This window comes from Telopea speciosissima, chromosome 8 (genome assembly GCF_018873765.1).
Source record: "Telopea speciosissima isolate NSW1024214 ecotype Mountain lineage chromosome 8, Tspe_v1, whole genome shotgun sequence".
NCBI classification, from domain to species: Eukaryota; Viridiplantae; Streptophyta; class Magnoliopsida; order Proteales; family Proteaceae; genus Telopea; species Telopea speciosissima.
In genome coordinates, this window is record NC_057923.1 from 973,006 (window position 1) to 990,415 (window position 17,410).

The 17,410-nt window shown below is 42.7% G+C and overlaps 1 protein-coding gene and 1 non-coding gene across 4 annotated transcripts in view; one reads left to right on the plus strand and one right to left on the minus strand.

Annotated features, from left to right (window-relative positions):
• The window catches only part of LOC122638254 (casein kinase II subunit beta-3-like), a 28,685-nt gene extending 15,875 nt beyond the window's left edge, over nt 1–12,810 (plus strand). Inside the window, exons 2-5 of one of the 3 annotated variants that reach the window (XM_043831123.1) lie at nt 3,607–3,825; nt 4,247–4,353; nt 4,440–4,633; nt 12,409–12,810. In XM_043831123.1, the coding sequence (XP_043687058.1) occupies nt 3,607–3,825; nt 4,247–4,353; nt 4,440–4,633; nt 12,409–12,508 (620 nt within the window). In that variant the 3' untranslated portion in view covers nt 12,509–12,810. The remainder of the gene's footprint in view (nt 1–3,606; nt 3,826–4,246; nt 4,354–4,439; nt 4,634–12,408) is intronic. The other 2 variants (XM_043831124.1, XM_043831122.1) reach the window with 2 other exon arrangements.
• A 4,082-nt stretch (nt 12,811–16,892) lies between these two features.
• LOC122638420 lies at nt 16,893–16,981 on the minus strand. Its single transcript, XR_006329423.1, has one exon. It is a non-coding gene; the product is annotated as a small nucleolar RNA snR60/Z15/Z230/Z193/J17 (small nucleolar RNA).
• Between the last annotated feature and the right edge of the window lie 429 nt (nt 16,982–17,410).

Below are 17,410 nucleotides of genomic sequence, written 5' to 3' on the forward strand. Positions count from 1 at the left end.
AGTCGGTCATAGTAGAGGCACCTTTCTTCTTGGGGATGAGGCAAAGGAAGGAGTGATTGACCCCATTGATCTACCTGGATTGAAGAAGAAATTGTTGAGGACCTTAATGAGATCTTTAATGATGTCCCAACAAGATGAGAAGAATCCCATACTAAAACCTTCAGAGCCGGGGGGGGGGGTTTATTAGCCTTTTGAGAGAGGACAACAACCAAAATCTCCTCCTTAGAGGGAATAGTTTGGTGAAAACCAATGATGTAACTAGGAATGAACTTGTTGAGAAGACCCTCAGGGATAGGATCAATGGAGGCTGTAGGGAAGAGGCCGAAAAATCTCTTTAAATTAATGAACTGCTTTTTGCCTTGATATCTTCAACACTGTGGAGACTGGAGAGAGGAATCATCTCAGGGAAGAAGCATGGGGGTGGAGTTGACATTGGTTCTTCATAGACCTGTGAAAGTAGGCGGAGTTGGAGTCACCAAGTTCCAACCATTTGATTCTAGACTTTTGCCTTAAGAAGCTCTCCTTTTGGGCAACCAAGTAGAGGAGATCCAAAAGACCACTTCTTCATCAGCAGCTACGGGGCATTGAGGATGTCTGATTGGAGCCTTAATTGAAGATCTGAAATCTTCTCTCTACAGATGGAGACCAATGATGAGATGTTCACAAAAGAGTTCCAACTTTTGAGGGCACATTTAACGTTCTGAAGTTTTCTGGCAGAGGCAATAAGGGGAGTTGAATGGGCTTGGATTGGCTTATCCCAGCCTTCTTTAACAATGGAGAGGAAGTCCGGGTGAGAGTGCCACATTTCAAAAGTATTTAAAGGTGTTAGGGCCGAAGCAGATGTAAGGTTGAATAAGAATGGTGATGGGGGCTATGGTCAGTGATGCTAGGAGAGTCAAAGGTAGCATGGGAAGAGGGGAAGGATGAAAGCCATGCTTAATTAAATAGGACCCTATCGAGCTTGCTAGAGATCCTTGAGGCACCACACCTTCTATTGTCCCAAGAAAATTTAAGGCCCGACCATCTCAAATCACTCATACCGATATATTTTCCATACAATCATTTAAGGCATCAACTGAGGAAGCATCCATATTTCCATACTGAATCCTCACTTTTCGTGCCCAAATAGGACAACATTGAAATCACTGCCTAATCCCAATGGAAGGGGACCAACCTGCAAAGCAATATGCCAGAGATTACCCAATGAATAACTCTCTAAAAGGACAATTCGAGGCGTAAATAGCAGTGAATACAAAGTTGTTGTCTCCCACGACATTAGTGACCTTAAGTTGTAATAATTGGGTAGTGGAGAACAACACTGAAATCAGAATTTGGAGTTATCCGAGAGAAGCCAAAGACAACCATCGAGGTGGCGAGAATAATTGGTGTAGAGGGACCAAGTAGGGCAATAAGGGAAGCAATGCGAGGAGCATTAATCTCCATAACTTTAGTTTCAATGAGGCAGCAGAAGACAACGTGCTTTAACTTGATGTGAGAATGGATTTCAGTTTGGGTGAGAAATTAATACTTTGGGTATTCCAAATTACCCCTTGGTTCATTAAGCAGGGAGAGGGGGGGGGTGTGGCAAGGGCCTCACAGGGTTGGGACTGGTAGTGGTCAAGCAGGAGTACAGGATTACTTTTTTGTCACTGACGGTATTCACGGATAGGGGGAAGAGACGACAGTGGGGAGGGGATAGGGGTGGAGGGAGGGGAATCTTGCATAGGCTGGAAAGAGGAAGGAGGCACAATAGTGTCGGGCGGGCTTGGACCCAAGCTGTCAGACGATAGGGGAGTGGTGGGGAGGCAACAAGGATATGCCAGCCTAGAGAGAGAGAGAGAGAGAGAGAGAGAGAGAGAGAGAGAGAGAGGTGGTGAGGCCTGTGTGGTGGGTTAGCCCAAGAGAGAGGTGGGAGGGTAGTGAACATAATGGCGGGGGTCGAAATTGGCATGCCCAGTGTGAGAGTAAGGGGCTAACCAAGAGGGAGAGAGATGGGCAGTGGTTGGAGGGGCGGGGTGGGATAGCCCAGAGGTGCTAAGGGGGCTTGGAGTGATTAGGCCAGGAGTGATGGGCTGAATGTGCAATTGGCTCACAGGAGTTGGGCCGAATTAGGTGATTTGCTCATTGGAATTTTACTGAGGGGGGGGGGGTGGGACATTAGGAATTGATATGTTGAGGAGGGCTACAAGCCCAATGATTGGAATGGGCCCAAGGGAGTGAAAATGTCATAGTTGCCTGAGGGTGATGTCGATAAGGGGCCCACTCTTGTTTGGGATAAGGATGGTAGAAGGGGGGGCAAAGGGAATCTGGGCATAGAGAGATCTGTTAAAGATGGTTTTATTGTATGAGAAGGGGAGCAATGCATAGGACGAAAGCAAAGGTGATGGCGGAGGAGCAAAGAAAGGGAGGATGGGGCCTGGGGTCTGATGCATCAGCAAACGCTCAATATGGGCAACTAGCGGATGGTGACTAGTCGAGGGGCAGACAGAAAGGGGGTTGCAGGGAACAAGACCTGTCGCAGCCTCGGGGAAAGCGACAGCTGTTTTCAATAGGAATAGAGGTGTCCTTATCTTGCAGGGTTGAAAAGCGGTTGCTACCAGCGGTCCTTGCAGGGTTATGGACAGATGGTAGGGAGTGGTGAACTGCTTCGTGGCCACGAGGGGAGCCGCAAGCAGGTTTTTCATGGAGACAATGTACTTGGTGTCGACGACTCTTGCACTAGCAGCAAGGGGGGGGGGAACAATTATCAGTTGAGAGGGAAGGGCCATGAAGGGCAGGGGAAGAAGAGGGGGGGGGGTTAAATGGTGCAATATTGGTTGCTGGTGGTAGAGATAGCAGAACCTGAGGAGAAGTGATGGTCCACAGGTGCAGCAGGCTCTGGGGAGCAAGATTAGGAGTCCTGGCTGAGCACCTTGTAGACAAGGCAGCGAGGAGGAAGCCACTGGAAGTGGACGTTTTGTTGGAACATATAGCCTTCATCATCTGCAACAGTGATGGAAGATGGTGGGGTTCTTTGGCGAATGTCTCAACGCAGATCCTAGTGAAGGCTAATGTGTCCATTTTCTTGGTTCTGCCATCAGAGTACAAGGGTTTTCTAATCACAGACCCAACGACACTGAGCCCAGCTTCGCACCAAAAGTGCAGAGGAAGCCCAATAAGGGTGATCCAGAGAGGGATAGTGGTATGGTTGATACAATGAAGCTGAACTGCTGTAGGTAGTGACCCCATTACAGGACAAAGATTGGTTTCTGGTCAACTTGTCTATTATGATTTGTGAACATCTGCTCTTCCTTCTGTGCTGTGAATAGGAGTTGCTTTCAACATCTTTTTCATGAACCATATCATTCGGCTATGGATGATTTCTTGATGGGACCGATTGGCCTTGTACCCTAAAACATGTTTTTTAAATTACTGTCAGTTTTGGTTTCCACTACATCAATTGACAATTTGACATTAGACACACCAAAATAAAAAAAACTCATCAATAAGTTTCTTGGCGGTAATGTATGAATTGTTATCTTTTACGTTGTTGTTGAATAATATTGTGCTAGTTCATTTGTATTCCACATACTAATTTTCTTTTCTATTACTTTTGCCCATTTGAAGAGCTCTCAGGTTCAGAAAGTGAGGAGACGGATCTTAGCAGTTCAGAGGGAGATGATTCATCATGGATCTCTTGGTTTTGTGGGTTGAGAGGAAATGAGCTCCTTTGCGAAGTTGACGAGGAGTATATTCAGGATGATTTTAATTTGTGTGGACTTCAGGGACAGGTTCCCTATTATGATTATGCCCTGGATATGATTTTGGACAATGACTCGTTGAGTGGTACACTCTCTCCCCCCTCCCCCTGTGTGTGTGTGATATGAAGCTGCTGCTCTGCTTTTCCTTTTATTTGTTCTTCAATTCTCACCTTTTCTTTTTCCAGTTTTCTTTCTTAAAGGGGAAGCAGTTACTGTTTATCATGTAACTGGTGGACTGCCTGAGGTGGTTCCGTGTTTAAGAAATGTTTGATAAGTGCTTTGATTTCTTTCTTATATATTGATGATTAATATGCATGCTTAGTGATCCTTTTTGAATATGCTTATATGTATTTTAATTGTGTGAGATTGGCTTCTTCACTTTTCCCTGATTCGAATCAGATCTCCTTTTGGTCATTTTAATATGCCTTTCTTATTGTGCACTTGTTTATCTATTATCATTAATGTTGCATGAAGTATCTTTACATATTAATGAAAACTTCTTGCAGGTGAGGTTGATGGTGAGGAACATGGTGAAATTGAATCTGCAGCTGAGTTGTTATATGGTCTTATACATGCACGATATATTCTAACCAGTAAAGGATTGAATGCTATGGTAAGATCTCTTCTATTAGGAGTTCTGTTGGGGATAAAATTGAGTCTACATGACATGTAGTCATTTGTTATCAACTTACACTGCAGCATGAAAAATACAAGAGGGCGGACTTTGGAAGATGCCCTCGAGTTTATTGTGGGGGGCAACCGTGCTTGCCTGTTGGCACATCAGACATCCCTCACGATGGCTCTGTGAAGATTTACTGCCCCAAATGTGAAGATTTGTACTTCCCGAGGTGCAAATATCAGAGCAGTATCCTTTTGATGTATTGTCCCTTCAGGCATGCTTTCCTCTTGAAATGAAAAAATAATGGGTGGTAGAAATGTAGAATACTAGTCATTACATATTATTACACTCATTACTTATTATTATATGCAATGTAATGACGTGTGGTTTGTTAGAATAAATCATCATTTGACTTCTACCTTTACGTATCACTTTTCTTTGAGTTTCATTGTATTACTGATTCATAGAATTAGAATAAGTCGTTGACGGTTACATTAACCTAATAAAATATTTTTGAGAATTAAAATGTGTGGTAATAACTCTATTTATATCCTTTATATAATTTAGTGTAAAGAACTTACATTAGGGAGTTTATCCTTTCACAAAAGATTTAGGAATATATATTTTCCTTAGGCGTAGAATTGTCTCTCATTCCATGGCATAACTCGTATCCTTGTGCTTCATATTTGCCTGGAGTTCGCTCCACAAATGTAGCCATCCCTGCCCCTTCACATCAATCCGATGAGCCTTTTATCCATTCTCATTGGATCCCAACGGGGGAGCAAATCAAAATAGAAAAGCTTACATGGGCTTAGGGATAATCAGGCTCAAACTGATGACTTCTACCACGTTATGGGGACACTTTACCGTTGAGTAATGGCTTACCAAACACATTAAGGCTGGGGTTAGAAATCAAAAGAGGAATTTAGAACCGCAGTCCGGGGTTGAAAGCACGGGTAGGAAGCATGAGCAATGAGCTTCTTGACTTCGATCTTTGTCTTTGATAAGTTATGGGTTGATTGTGACCTAGTATATGACTAATCCAAGGCAATTCAACTTGGGTGTCAACGAGTCGACGCAAGCATAGAAGGCAAGGAAGAATAGTAAACACTAGAGAAAAACCAAATATTATAAGCAAAACTAATCTGATCTGAACCAAATATTGAAGCAAAACTACTATGGCATCACTTCTTCCCTCGAGGATGTTGTTGAGCAGGCTACCTCCTTCCGTCCTCCTTGCCCTCTGTCTAGTCCCTTTCACCTTGTCACCTCCTCTTCCAACGCACCACCACAGCCAACACGCCCATCCCTCTCTTTGCTTCATAGACCATCCCTTCTCCGCTTAACTTTGCCTTTGTCTCGACAACTCCAGTCGTGAGAAACCCCTCCCTTCCCATTACGTTTTGGCGGGCACTCCATTGGCGGTTGTATCTCTCCCTCTATCCCACCCCCTCACTCCCCTTTTGGGCCCTCCTCTAATCCAAGCCCAAACAATCTCCCCTCTGTTGGGCTCCTCCATTTCATCCCCTCTTCTCAAATCACTCTATGCCCTGATTGGCCCCATCCATTTCGCCATCTCTCCTCAAACCAATCTTGGCTCTACTGGGCCTCCTCTAGACAAAGCTGTTACCCACCATTCCAACCCAACTCCTCTCGGCCCCTTGCCCTGTTGATCTGGATCCTGGCATAGCCCACCTGACCACCAATCATCTCAATCCTCACAGGTGTGAGGAGTTGTGTGCTGTTCGTCGGAGAGGCGGTAGATTGCTTTTCCTGTTCCTCTGATCCCTCTTGATCAGGTGAGAACCCCTCCCTTTTTTCTCCTATTCCTCTTCTGTTCTTCCTTTTCTTCCCCTTCTTCCCTTCTATTTTTTGTTCCTGCTACCTTGCCCTGTTCTGGGTGGTAGTTGCAGCCCATATACGATTGATGGATCTCCTTTGTAATCAATCCATTTGGCGACCTTACACCCACAATTTTTCTCTTATTACTCTTCCACCATCTCTGAATTCCATTCTATCACTAGAATCAGTTTCACAGAATTTATTCTATTCTTTTTCAGTTGAGTATTGGTCTAATATTGCTTGCATCCAATAGGGTTTTGATTTATGAACCTAACCCCAAAGTTTCAATCGTGGATTGGATTCCAATTGAGTGAGTTCCATCAATCAAAGCCGAGAGAGGCTGCTGCTGGGGACTGTTCGTATCATGAAGTTGCAGAAGAAACAACTTTTGAAATTATAAATAAGACCCTATAATTGCATCCTGATTCCAGAAAATTCCTTCATAAATTTTATTTACAGTTTGATCCTTCCATTTTTTTTTTTTTTTATGAATAAAAAAAATTCATTACCAAAAGGAGAGAAAAAAGGGGTGGGGCAAACATACAATCACGAGCCAATTACAAGGCCTTGCCAAGAAAAGGGATAATGCAAGGGCTTGCAAATGAGAAGGGGAAGAGCCCCACCCAACCACAACAACAACGGGCTAAGGGGGGAGGGGAACCGCTATTGGGATATCCACGCATTAGGCAAAAAGAATAGTCCCAAATTGGATATGAAAGGGGATGTGGGTAAGGGTGTCAAACGGTTCGGTTCCATGACTTGAGGGTGTGACCCGAAACCGAACCGAAAACCAAGTCGGTTCTGGGACCACCAACTGAATCCGAACCTGCTCGGTTCGGTTCGGTTACGGTTCTAATTCGGTTTTCAAATACGGTTCCAATTCGGGTGTAATTCGGTTTCGGGTAACGGTTCTAATTCGGTTGCACACTTGAAGAGTTGAAGTTGAAGAATTGAAAAAGGAAATTGAGAGAGGGAAATAGAGAAAACCTGGAAAGTGGAATATGAAAAGTCATTAGGTTAGATGGTTACCAAAAATACAAAGAAAAGTCATTAGGTTAGATGGTTACCAAAAATACAAAGAAAATTCATAGAGGTTTTTATTTTCCCCTATGAAGAGTGGCATATAAATTTCATTTCGTTGGATAGTTACCAAAAAAAACAATGAAAACATAGGAAAGTCGAATATTTAAAGTAATTTGGTTAGATATGGTTACCAAAAAATTTAAAAGATATTTGGCTTTGAATTAAGTGGTTTATTCGGTTCGGTTTCAGTTCAAACCGACGGGTCTTGGCATGAAACCGAAACCGAAACCAAACCGAATTGGAATACCATATACTAGAACCGAAATCAAACCGAATTAATTCGGTTCGGTTTCGGGTTCCGTTTTTGGTTTCAGTTTGGTTGACACCCTTAGATGTGGGTAGGTTAATAGGTACTTGGACACCCTCTCCTTAATGGCTAGCTTTTGAGGATGAGACCCAGTCCCTAACAAGTGGTATTAGAGTCGGGGCGTGGAAATTCCCGTTTGGCCGAGGGTTCTCAGGGTTTGATCTCAGGCTCCACGTCAACTTCTGCGCGGAGGGGGAGATCGGGATCTCAGGCTCCACGTGTTTGCCATTCGCGTGGAGGGGGAGATTTTGTTGGATGTCTACGCATAAGGCAAAAAGAATAGTCCCACATCGAATATGCAAGGGGATGTGGGTGGGTTAATAGGTACTTGGGCACTTTCTCTTTAACGGCTAGCTTTTGAGGATGAGTCCCAAGTCCCTAACAAACCGCCAACCAGAGCCAACCGCAACAAAGCTCTCTATCCAGGGTCCAAAATCCCGCGATAGAGGGCACGATCTTTGTTTTCCATACTCGAAGGCAAAATTTTCTCACTGCTGGGCATGGAGTAGGTAATGTAGGGAATTTTTTGGGATGAGAAGGGGTGCTGGTGTCGCGCAGGTGGAAAACGCAAAGGGAGGGGTAAGGCCCAAATTTTGATGGGCCGAGGAGGAAGGACGAGAAGTGGCTGGTTGAATAAGGCCGCCGGGGTCGGGGGTCAGGTTCGACCCTAGGGGAGGGATAAGGCCCAAAAAGGTTGAGGGCCAAGGAGGAAGGGCGAGATGGATCAGGCCCATTGAGGCTATTAGGGGAGGGGACGACAAGAGAAGGGGTAGGGGCAAAAGGGTGGGGAGAGGATTGAGGGATTAAAGGGGGGTTGAATCCCGAGCTTGAGGAGTTGAGATCAGATGCAGAGAGAGGGAAAGAGGAGGAAATAAACAAGGTTTGCAGGGGATGGTGACTAGGCAATAGACAGGGGGGAGGAGGTTTGACTGCAAAGGACAACTCCTCGAGAGAAGGGTTAGCAGCGCAATCGAGGGTGAGAGGCATCAGAGTCTTGCAAGGAAGATGACTAGTAGCAACCAAAGGCTTGAGCATTACCAGTAACTGGAGGTTCGATGGAAGTGATGATGGCAGCGTCGACAGACATCACAAGACCAGTACTGTCCTCTACATAACCCAATGGAAAAAAACGGTTGTGACTGATGGTCCCAGGAGGACGAACTAACGGACCAAAGAGATTAGCTGGCTCATGCCCTCGAGGCGAAGTAGAAGCAGGGGCCTGTTGATGGTCTTTCTTGCGCAACTGGCTGTGGCGGCGACAACGAAGAGGGGATGGATTAGTGGAAGGGAGAGAGGTGGTGGTGGGGGATAGAGGGAAGTGATGGAGGTTTGAAAGCCAGGCAAAAGATTACCAGCACAAGGGTTGCAGAGGAGGGGAGGGGAGGGGAGGGGGGGGGGAAGGGAATCAGAAGTTAGGTCCAGAGGATGGGTGGGGGAAGAAGAAGAGTTTACGGGACATATTCCAGAGGGTTGGCCAAATACCTTATAGGTGGTGCAGTGGGGCAGAAGCCAGTCGAACCGGACTGCCTGACTAAAAGAGAATCCTTTGTTGTCTTCAACCAGAATAGAGGAAGGAAGTGGAGAATCTGTAGAAACTTCAACACAAATCCCGGCAAAGGCCAATCAATCTTGTAACTTTGTCCTCCCATTAGAGAAGAGAGGTTTGCCTAGAACTGATCCCATGATGCTCAGCCCATCCTTGCACCAAAAATGCAATGGAAGACCAGGCAGAGAGACCCAAAGTGGGATGGAGCGAAGATCAAGGCAATTGAGTTGGAGAAAATGGTTCCATTGTCGTGGATCGGTTTCCGCCCAACAATCCATGGGCCATATTCAAATACACGAAGTTTATGTCCTACATCTGAAAATTTGAAGATAAAGATGCCATTGCCCTAAAGGTAAACTTCTAAAGCTCCCTGCAGTTTCCATTGTTTAGTAAGAGAGGATTTGACAAAGGGGAAAGGACGGCAGCTTCCTAAGAAGTGCCCAACAAGGCAGTTTTCCCACTTTTCATTCACAAGGAGATCAGAATCATATCGGCCTACTTTAGAGGAGCCTGAGGTGAAAGGAGGCACGAAGTGTAGGGGGAGGCCCTCTTCCAGGGGAGATTTAGGTTGACTAAAGAGGGAAGACTAGGCAAAGCTTCCCTGGGAAGGAGAAGAGCCAAAAGAAAGGGTAGTCTTTCATTTGTTTGCTTTACTCTTCAGGTGCTAACTTCTTCCTGAATTTACAAATTGCCATTAACCTTAATTGTTGAGTTTCTATCATCTGGGTGGGTCTATAGTGACCCAAAAGCAGGGTTTGAAACCTGGGTCGCATTAGTATTTGAATCTAGAATTGCAAGAGGTGGTAGAAACTCCGACCAAATTTTCAGATTGACAGTACCTGATTTGAAAAGGTTCATATAATCTTGCCAGATTTGAGCATGCTAATTTCAGTTGAGTGTGGTTTCATTCTGACCAGAAGTGAATTTTTTCTCCCCAATCAGTTCAGGTGTGTGTGCTATACCTCGTTTAGCTTGTTGAGTCACGAAGCAGTCATTGGATGTCTCTGAAGGAAACATACAAGCTATTATTTGAAGCCAGGTGAAAGGAACCCACTCAGGTCTAATCCAGCGCTGCAATTTAGAACTCTGGCAACTAAAAGTTAAAAATGAGATTGGAAGCCGTAAATACTGTTGCCCATCAACCAGGAAGAAGAGAACCCTTTTCTCTTTACCATATAACCCATAGTTGTCTAGATGACAGGTTCTGTGAAGAATGTTTCTGTCAAGTTGCTTGAATTTCCTGAAACATTCTATTGGTTGTTTGGTGCTACTGACAACAACATTCTATTGGTTGTTTGGTTGCTTGAATTCAAGTTGCTTGAATTTCCTGAAAGATTCTACTGCCTTAATTTTCAATGAGTGGACAAGAACCAATGATATAAAAAATTTTATTCAATTTCTGGTTTTCCCAGAAAGCGTTGATTTCTGCACAACAGCATATTGGTGGCTGTTTCTTCCCTAGCTATTAAGCTTTATTTGCTTTGACATTTACATGGTTGAATTTGTCTGCATGTTCACTATAAGTTGGCAAATGTCATGTGATTCGGACTCATTGAATACTCCGACATACCATTTTAAATCGTTTACCAGTTCAGATTTCTGAAAACTGTTGGTTTTCTTGAGGAGACATTTGCAAAAGGGTTTTTCTCATTTTTTAGAGGTTTCTGCACATGTTACTCTCTAGTATCAGGTTCTGTTTACCTAATCCTGCATCACAGGCAGGTCTGTATTCCCATGCTAGTTTGTTGGATGACCTCTAAAATGAGAATTCAACTACCTGCCATAGTTTCTGACGTCGTTATCTCTAGAGGAGAGGTTTTGTTTCCAGCTTTTAGACAATCTTGCAAGAATTGGTGGCTGAAACCTTTATTTGCGTAAGAACAAATCGGTGTTTGCTTTTCTGGTTCTGTTTCTTCTATTTTATAGTTTATTTGTAATTTACGCCCATGAAGTGCAAAGATATTCTCACAGTTTTCAGATGACAAAATTGGTTCTCTTTTGACCATGTGTGGGTGAAGGTTTATGGTTTTGTTTACCCAGTCTTTTGTCATATATAATGTTCTTTGTTTTATTCTTTACCCTTAAATTCTCCCATCATTGTTTAACTACTTTTTAGTTGTTTCAATTATTATTCAATTGTGTTTTATACATTATGAATCCATTACATGTCTCCTGCCTAACCCATTAAAGACTCATCAGTTGTACTTAGCATTCCCACCTGCTCTGAAAGTTGATTTTCTTTTGTTTTGTGTCTTCAAATTTCTATAGGGTGTGTGGTTGGAAGTGAAGTAAAAGCAAAAAACTTTCTTTCACTTGACAATACCCTGTTGTAAATTTCTTTTTCAGTTTTTCATTTGATTGTACTTCATTTTACCAATTAAAATTTTGCTTATTTCTACTCAGAAATGGCCATAGGTTGTGTTTAGTGGCCGTGGAAATGAAAGTATTTGGTTGGATATATTTCAATGGAAAAAGACTTAAGATTGTTTTGAATTTTTACCCTTGGGAAAAAGGGTCAGAATCTTTTTTCTGGGACGTGTATCTTCAAAATTTTCTCTTCTTTTTCTTGTCTAGTGTGAAAATCATGTTAGTTTGGCAAGAGTCATGGTGTTCATATGCAGAGCAACCTGTCTTCATCTACAGCTTTTTGGAATAAAACCTGAAATGTTTAAGGTCAGCATTACTCAAGTTTTTCAGATAGAATATGTGGAATGGATTTGTCTAGTAAGTTGAAAATCATTTCTGTAATGGGATTTTTATTGTTCAGGTTCACGGGAGCCCTCATGGACCAGAGGGGGGGGGGGAGAGTGTCCCCAGCCTTTGAAATTGAGTCCCTTGCCTATGCTTGACAACCAATATGTACCTTAAATAGGGTTGAATGGCAAGCAGGATCTGTAGCCACTCCATTTGGGAGAAAGGCTTAGTTGCTGGTTTCAGGGTTCCTGGACCTGCTTTAACTTGTTTTCCTATGCAAAATGAAACTTGTTCAAGAGCTTCCTGCAGCTGGAAATTATGAAAACATTTCCATTCCATCGTTTTCAGCAGAAAGTTCATTGTGGGTGTAGACGTTCCCTATTCGGTGTTGTATCTCTTTTCAATAATAAATCATTGCTTATTAAAAAAATAAGAAGCCCCTTATCTTCTGCAATTCCACGGGGAAATGTGCTATTTTGCTATGCATGGGTGTTGCACGATCAATCAGGAAAATATTTGTTGATTATTCATGGGTTAGTCCTTTGAATCTTTTGGTGTGTTTCTTGACATTTCTCAGATATGGATGGTGCATATATTGGTACCACATTCCCGCACTTGTACCTGTTGACTTACCCTTCGGCAAAGCCCGCGAAACCAGTTCAAAGTTATGTACCTAGGGTATTTGGTTTCAAGATCCACAAGAGTTCCAGATAATGAGGTGGTCTGTGGAAATGGTCATACAAAATGTTAATGCTGCTGCGTTGAGTGGGACTTCGGGAATGTATAATAAGGAGCTGGTTTATAGCTGCCAATAAGGAATGGCTGGCTTGTAAAGGAGACTCGTTGACTCCAGTTTTACCTTCGTTCCGTCGCCCTGATTCTTTGCTTTGCTGTGCTTGTAACTTGACCCACAGGTAAGAGCTTTAGTTATGAATTTGTTCAGTTCAACATTATTAATCCAGTGGCCGTTTGGATTAAATTGTCTATAATATCCTCTTGAACCCAATGTTTCTTACGTCAAGTTATTTATTTGTCTGAACACCATAGTTAATTCTCTAAAGTCGCTGAAACATTCCCGAGCACTGTGTAAAACTTTGAAATTTACATTTTTATAGGTTACAGAGTACAGTATCCCCCCCCACCCTGCTTTGTGCTGCGAGTTTTCCCCTCACCTGATGAAATCTCTCTCCACCCAACCTCTAGTTGAAGGCAGATTCAATACAAGGATTGGTAACATGCCACCGAACTTGCCAGCAATGCTACGTCCTACAATGTTTCTGTTCATCCAGATTGTTAGTTTCAGCATCAATTTTCGATGGTTATTTCTGCTGCTGATGGTTATGGATCCATGGCAGTTATCAAAGCCTTGCCTAGGTATATCTTATGAATAGACAAGACCTGGCTTGCATTTCGGCCGGATTTTCTTAATCTTGACCCATTTCTTCTTGATCTTCTTGGTTGCATTGGTAGGGTTCTTTTTTTTTTAAACAAAAAAGTGACTTAAGCTGACACATTGTTTGCATTTTTTGTTTTTTAGGAGAGAGTTTTCCTTCACCCGCTGACCAACCTAGGGTTCACAAACCCCAATATATTAGGTTTGAGTATTGTTCTCAAAATAGCATTCTGATTTCCTCCGTAGTGAATGGGATCTACAGTTCTGAAATCACACTTGCAGCGTAGCTATTCTGTAGAGACTATTAGCCAAACATGACACAGAAATAGGAGGTAAAAGGAGGGAGAGAAGAGTGCAGGATTCTTGCACATGGGGAGGCAAGGGAGGGAGGGAGATTGGATTGGTGTAGATTTTCTATTTGAGTGCAATTAGATTGGGATTTCGATCCTCTCCTGCAAGATGATCCATTGGATTGGGATATTATGGTAACTACCATTGGATCTAATGCAAGCATTAATTAAATAACAAAATACTAAAAGGAAGTAAATTTTGAATCAAATATGTATAATATTCATATAAAAAAAAGGGTAAATTTCACGGACACCCCCTCTAAGTATTCAATGTGTCACGGACTTACCAAACTTTGGAAAAATATCACAGATTACTCCTTATTTATGATCTTATATCAATTTAGTCCAGTCCGTTAGGTCTCTGCAGTTAATTCTTTTATAATGGTGAAATTACCCTTATCATAGGGTGAACTTCCCATAATACCCTTAAGGGTAAAATGCATACACAACATCGTTTTCGCAGGGCACACCAATCTCATTCATCGTTTTCCCTGCGCTGAAGGAGGAAGGAGCAAGAACAGGATGTTCTCCAGGCAATCGACGCCATATTCTATGGGCTAAGAATAATCTATAATCTGTGTGTCTTAAAAGTGGTATTTAGGTGGGAAGGGGGCATGGGTTCTTCTCCACTTGTCTGACCTCCTTCCTTGGAACCTGACAGACGGCGGTGATTTCTGTTCTCCACGACGAACACCTGAACCCGACACACGATCATACCTTTTCCCTTCTATCTCTCTCTCTCTCTCTCTCTGTTAAATGCGTATCTGTGGACTAGGGTTCTCTCCATCACTTCGTTTTCTTCCCTGTGTGAGGTCTACGACTGTTGCAGACTGGGTATCTTGTTTCACTCGATCTTCTTCTCCCTATGATTGGTTTTTTCTGTTTTTCTCTTTTGATAAGCTTTCCTCTTTGTCTTGGTTCTACTTTTCTCTGTTGAAATCTAATTACACAAATATCACTAGCTACTGTAAGTATGATGGTCAATGATACACATATTTACAGCTATGTTTTTGCCCATGGGGGATTAGTAAATCAGATTAACTTGACCAATATACCATCAGAATAGTATTATTTATAAGAGCACTTAGCTAATTAACTCCTTATCTGATGTCCTTATTTCACCTAATGAGCCGACCATAGGATCTGGACTCTTAGGAGTGATGGAACTTATTCTTCCTTTTAAGTTGATCTGGAAACTTCAGGCCCCTAGGGCCCTTTGAAGTTCAAGATTCTGGCTTGGAAGGCGAATCATGAGAGTGTGAAACCTGTAATTCCATATGTGCATGGTGAAAATTTTCAAATTTCGGATTCCAAGAAATCCCTAATTCCTAGATGCAATCTCGTTCATGAAATATACTGCCTAAATCCTAAACGATTGAAAGCATAAACATTTCATTTAATAGAAAGCACGCGAAAGAATGCAGGAAGCTGTGACAAGGAATTGGAGAAGAATTACACAAGGATAAGAGAGAGAATTAGTTTTATTGGAATAACACCGTCAAAATTTCCTAATTTAGGGGTGTAATTTGAAGCAGTGAAATTAAGAATGGATGGAGAAGGTTTCCGCTCGATTGTTTGCTTTTTAGTTTTTGATCTTTTCCCACTGCTTGAATTTTCGGATCTGATCGATCTATTTCCTCACTGTCATCTGTAATTTTCTCTGAGCAGAGAGATCGCATAAGTAAATGCCTGGTAGAAACCTCTCTGTTTTTTTCTTGCCGAAACCTTTACCGGCTCTGGCTCTGACTCTTCTTTTAGAGATAGAACCCACTTTTTGGAATCTTCAAAGCCAAAATAGAAAATCAGAAATAGAAAGAAGGTAATTTCACGAATTTACAGGAGTTATGCTGGATCTTAATGTTGTTTCGGCTGATTCAACCTGCGTTGAAGATGAGATGATGGTGGACAAGCTTCCCGATGGTTTCGGAAGACAATTGGATGACTCCGTGACTTCGAATTCTTCTATCGTTAATGCTGAAGCTTCAAGCAATGGAGGCGACGAGGACTCTTGCTCCACTCAAGTCAGGCGTCGTGGTGGTGGTAGTGACCTCTTCGCTTTCAGCTTTGATATTCTTAAGAAGCAAATGACGCCACCGACGTCGTTGAATTTGAAAACGATGACGATGATGATGTTGATGAGGTTGAGAACGTCAGGGAAGGTAAAATGGACATTTTAACTTTAGAGTTTTTTATTGAAATTACTAAGGGGTAAAATGAACATTTTGACTTTGGATGCTAACCGAAAGGCTGATATTTTGCCCAAGTTTGGTATGTCTGTGACATTAGTGAAAATTTCCCTAAAAAAAATTATTTTAACAAATAACTAGTAAGGTGGGGTCCATATCAGCTGTCCTTTCTTCTTCGTCGTGAACACCACCGCTCCAATCCCTTCTCCCTCCCAACGTTTCCCCATCCCCATCCCCATCCGGAAAATTATCACCTCCAGTTTGCTGATCGGCCGAGTTTCCCAGTTCCTCTAATAGGGGGATGGTGGATCCCACCTGGGCAGGGTGTTTGGGCATGGGTAGAGAGGTCATTTCAGCCCCCCTTTGTTAGAGGAACTGGGGAACTGGGCCGGTCAGCAAACCGGAGGTGATAAAGATCCCATCCCCATCCTCGGCAGCCCACCCCACCCCCTTCTTCACCCCCAACCCATCTTTTACAATTGTGCCCCACCCTTTGCACCACCGCCCCACCCCTGTTTGAACTCGAAAGAAAAACTCGAAAGAAAAATTCAAATGTTGATCCAAACGATTCCGGCAAATGCTGATTAAGTTCCGTCTGATTCCAGTTACTTAAAATGAGTAATTAACCGACTCGAACCACAATTCGAATTTTCATAACCCACCCTTGTCCAAACATAGCCATTCAGTAAAACTAGTTTCAGTCACAAATATAAGTTTTACGAGATCCAATTCTTACAGAGACACAGCAACTCTTAGCATCATTCTGGGCAGCCAGCAAGCAAGAAGCAAAAGATTACTTATAGCTTCGTTTTTGTCCACTGCCACAAGCTTCAAGTATACATGATCATGGGATAGTATATACAAAAGCTAGGTAAAAAATTGAGGTGAGTCGAGAAAACACTAGACATCAAACCCAACAAAACTCTGTAAAAACCATTAGCTGTGGAAACCAAATCGACCGACGAAAAAATCCCAACCTATCTTAATCGCTCAAAATTGAATCATAGGTGGTGGTTTCTTTGAAGCTCCGACGTAGCAGAATATTTCATTCTATTTTAGAATACAAAAGAAATCGAGATAAGCCAAGGAGTAGCAACAGCATCGACTGGAAAGAAGAAATCAAAATCTTAAACTGAGTCATCAGATACGAGCGAAAGACTTGCATCGTAATCAGGGATAATCATCTGAACTACGCAATAAATAAATCATCACGAGACTGCTATTCCAATACTACTTGGTGTGGGGCAGTGTGGCAGAAGGTGGGGCGGTGGTGCAGAGGGTGGGGCACAATTGTAAAAGATGAGTTGAGGGAAAGAAGGGGGGTGGGGGCCGTGGGGCGGGGTTGCAGATGATGGGAGGGAGAAGGGATTGGAGGCTTGGAGCGGTGGTGTTCACGACGACAAAGAAGAAGAAAGGGCAGTTAATGTGGGCCCCACCATACTGGTTACCTGTTAAACCACTCTTTTATACGAATATTATACATATTTGATTCAAAATTTACCTCTTTTTAGTATTTTGTTATTTAATTAATGCTTCCATTAGATGGTAGTTACCAAAATATCCTAATCCAATGGCTTTAAAAGAGGCTGTGTGGAATATACATTACTCATGCAACCAAGTAGAGTTCTTTCTCGTATATAACTTTTATTT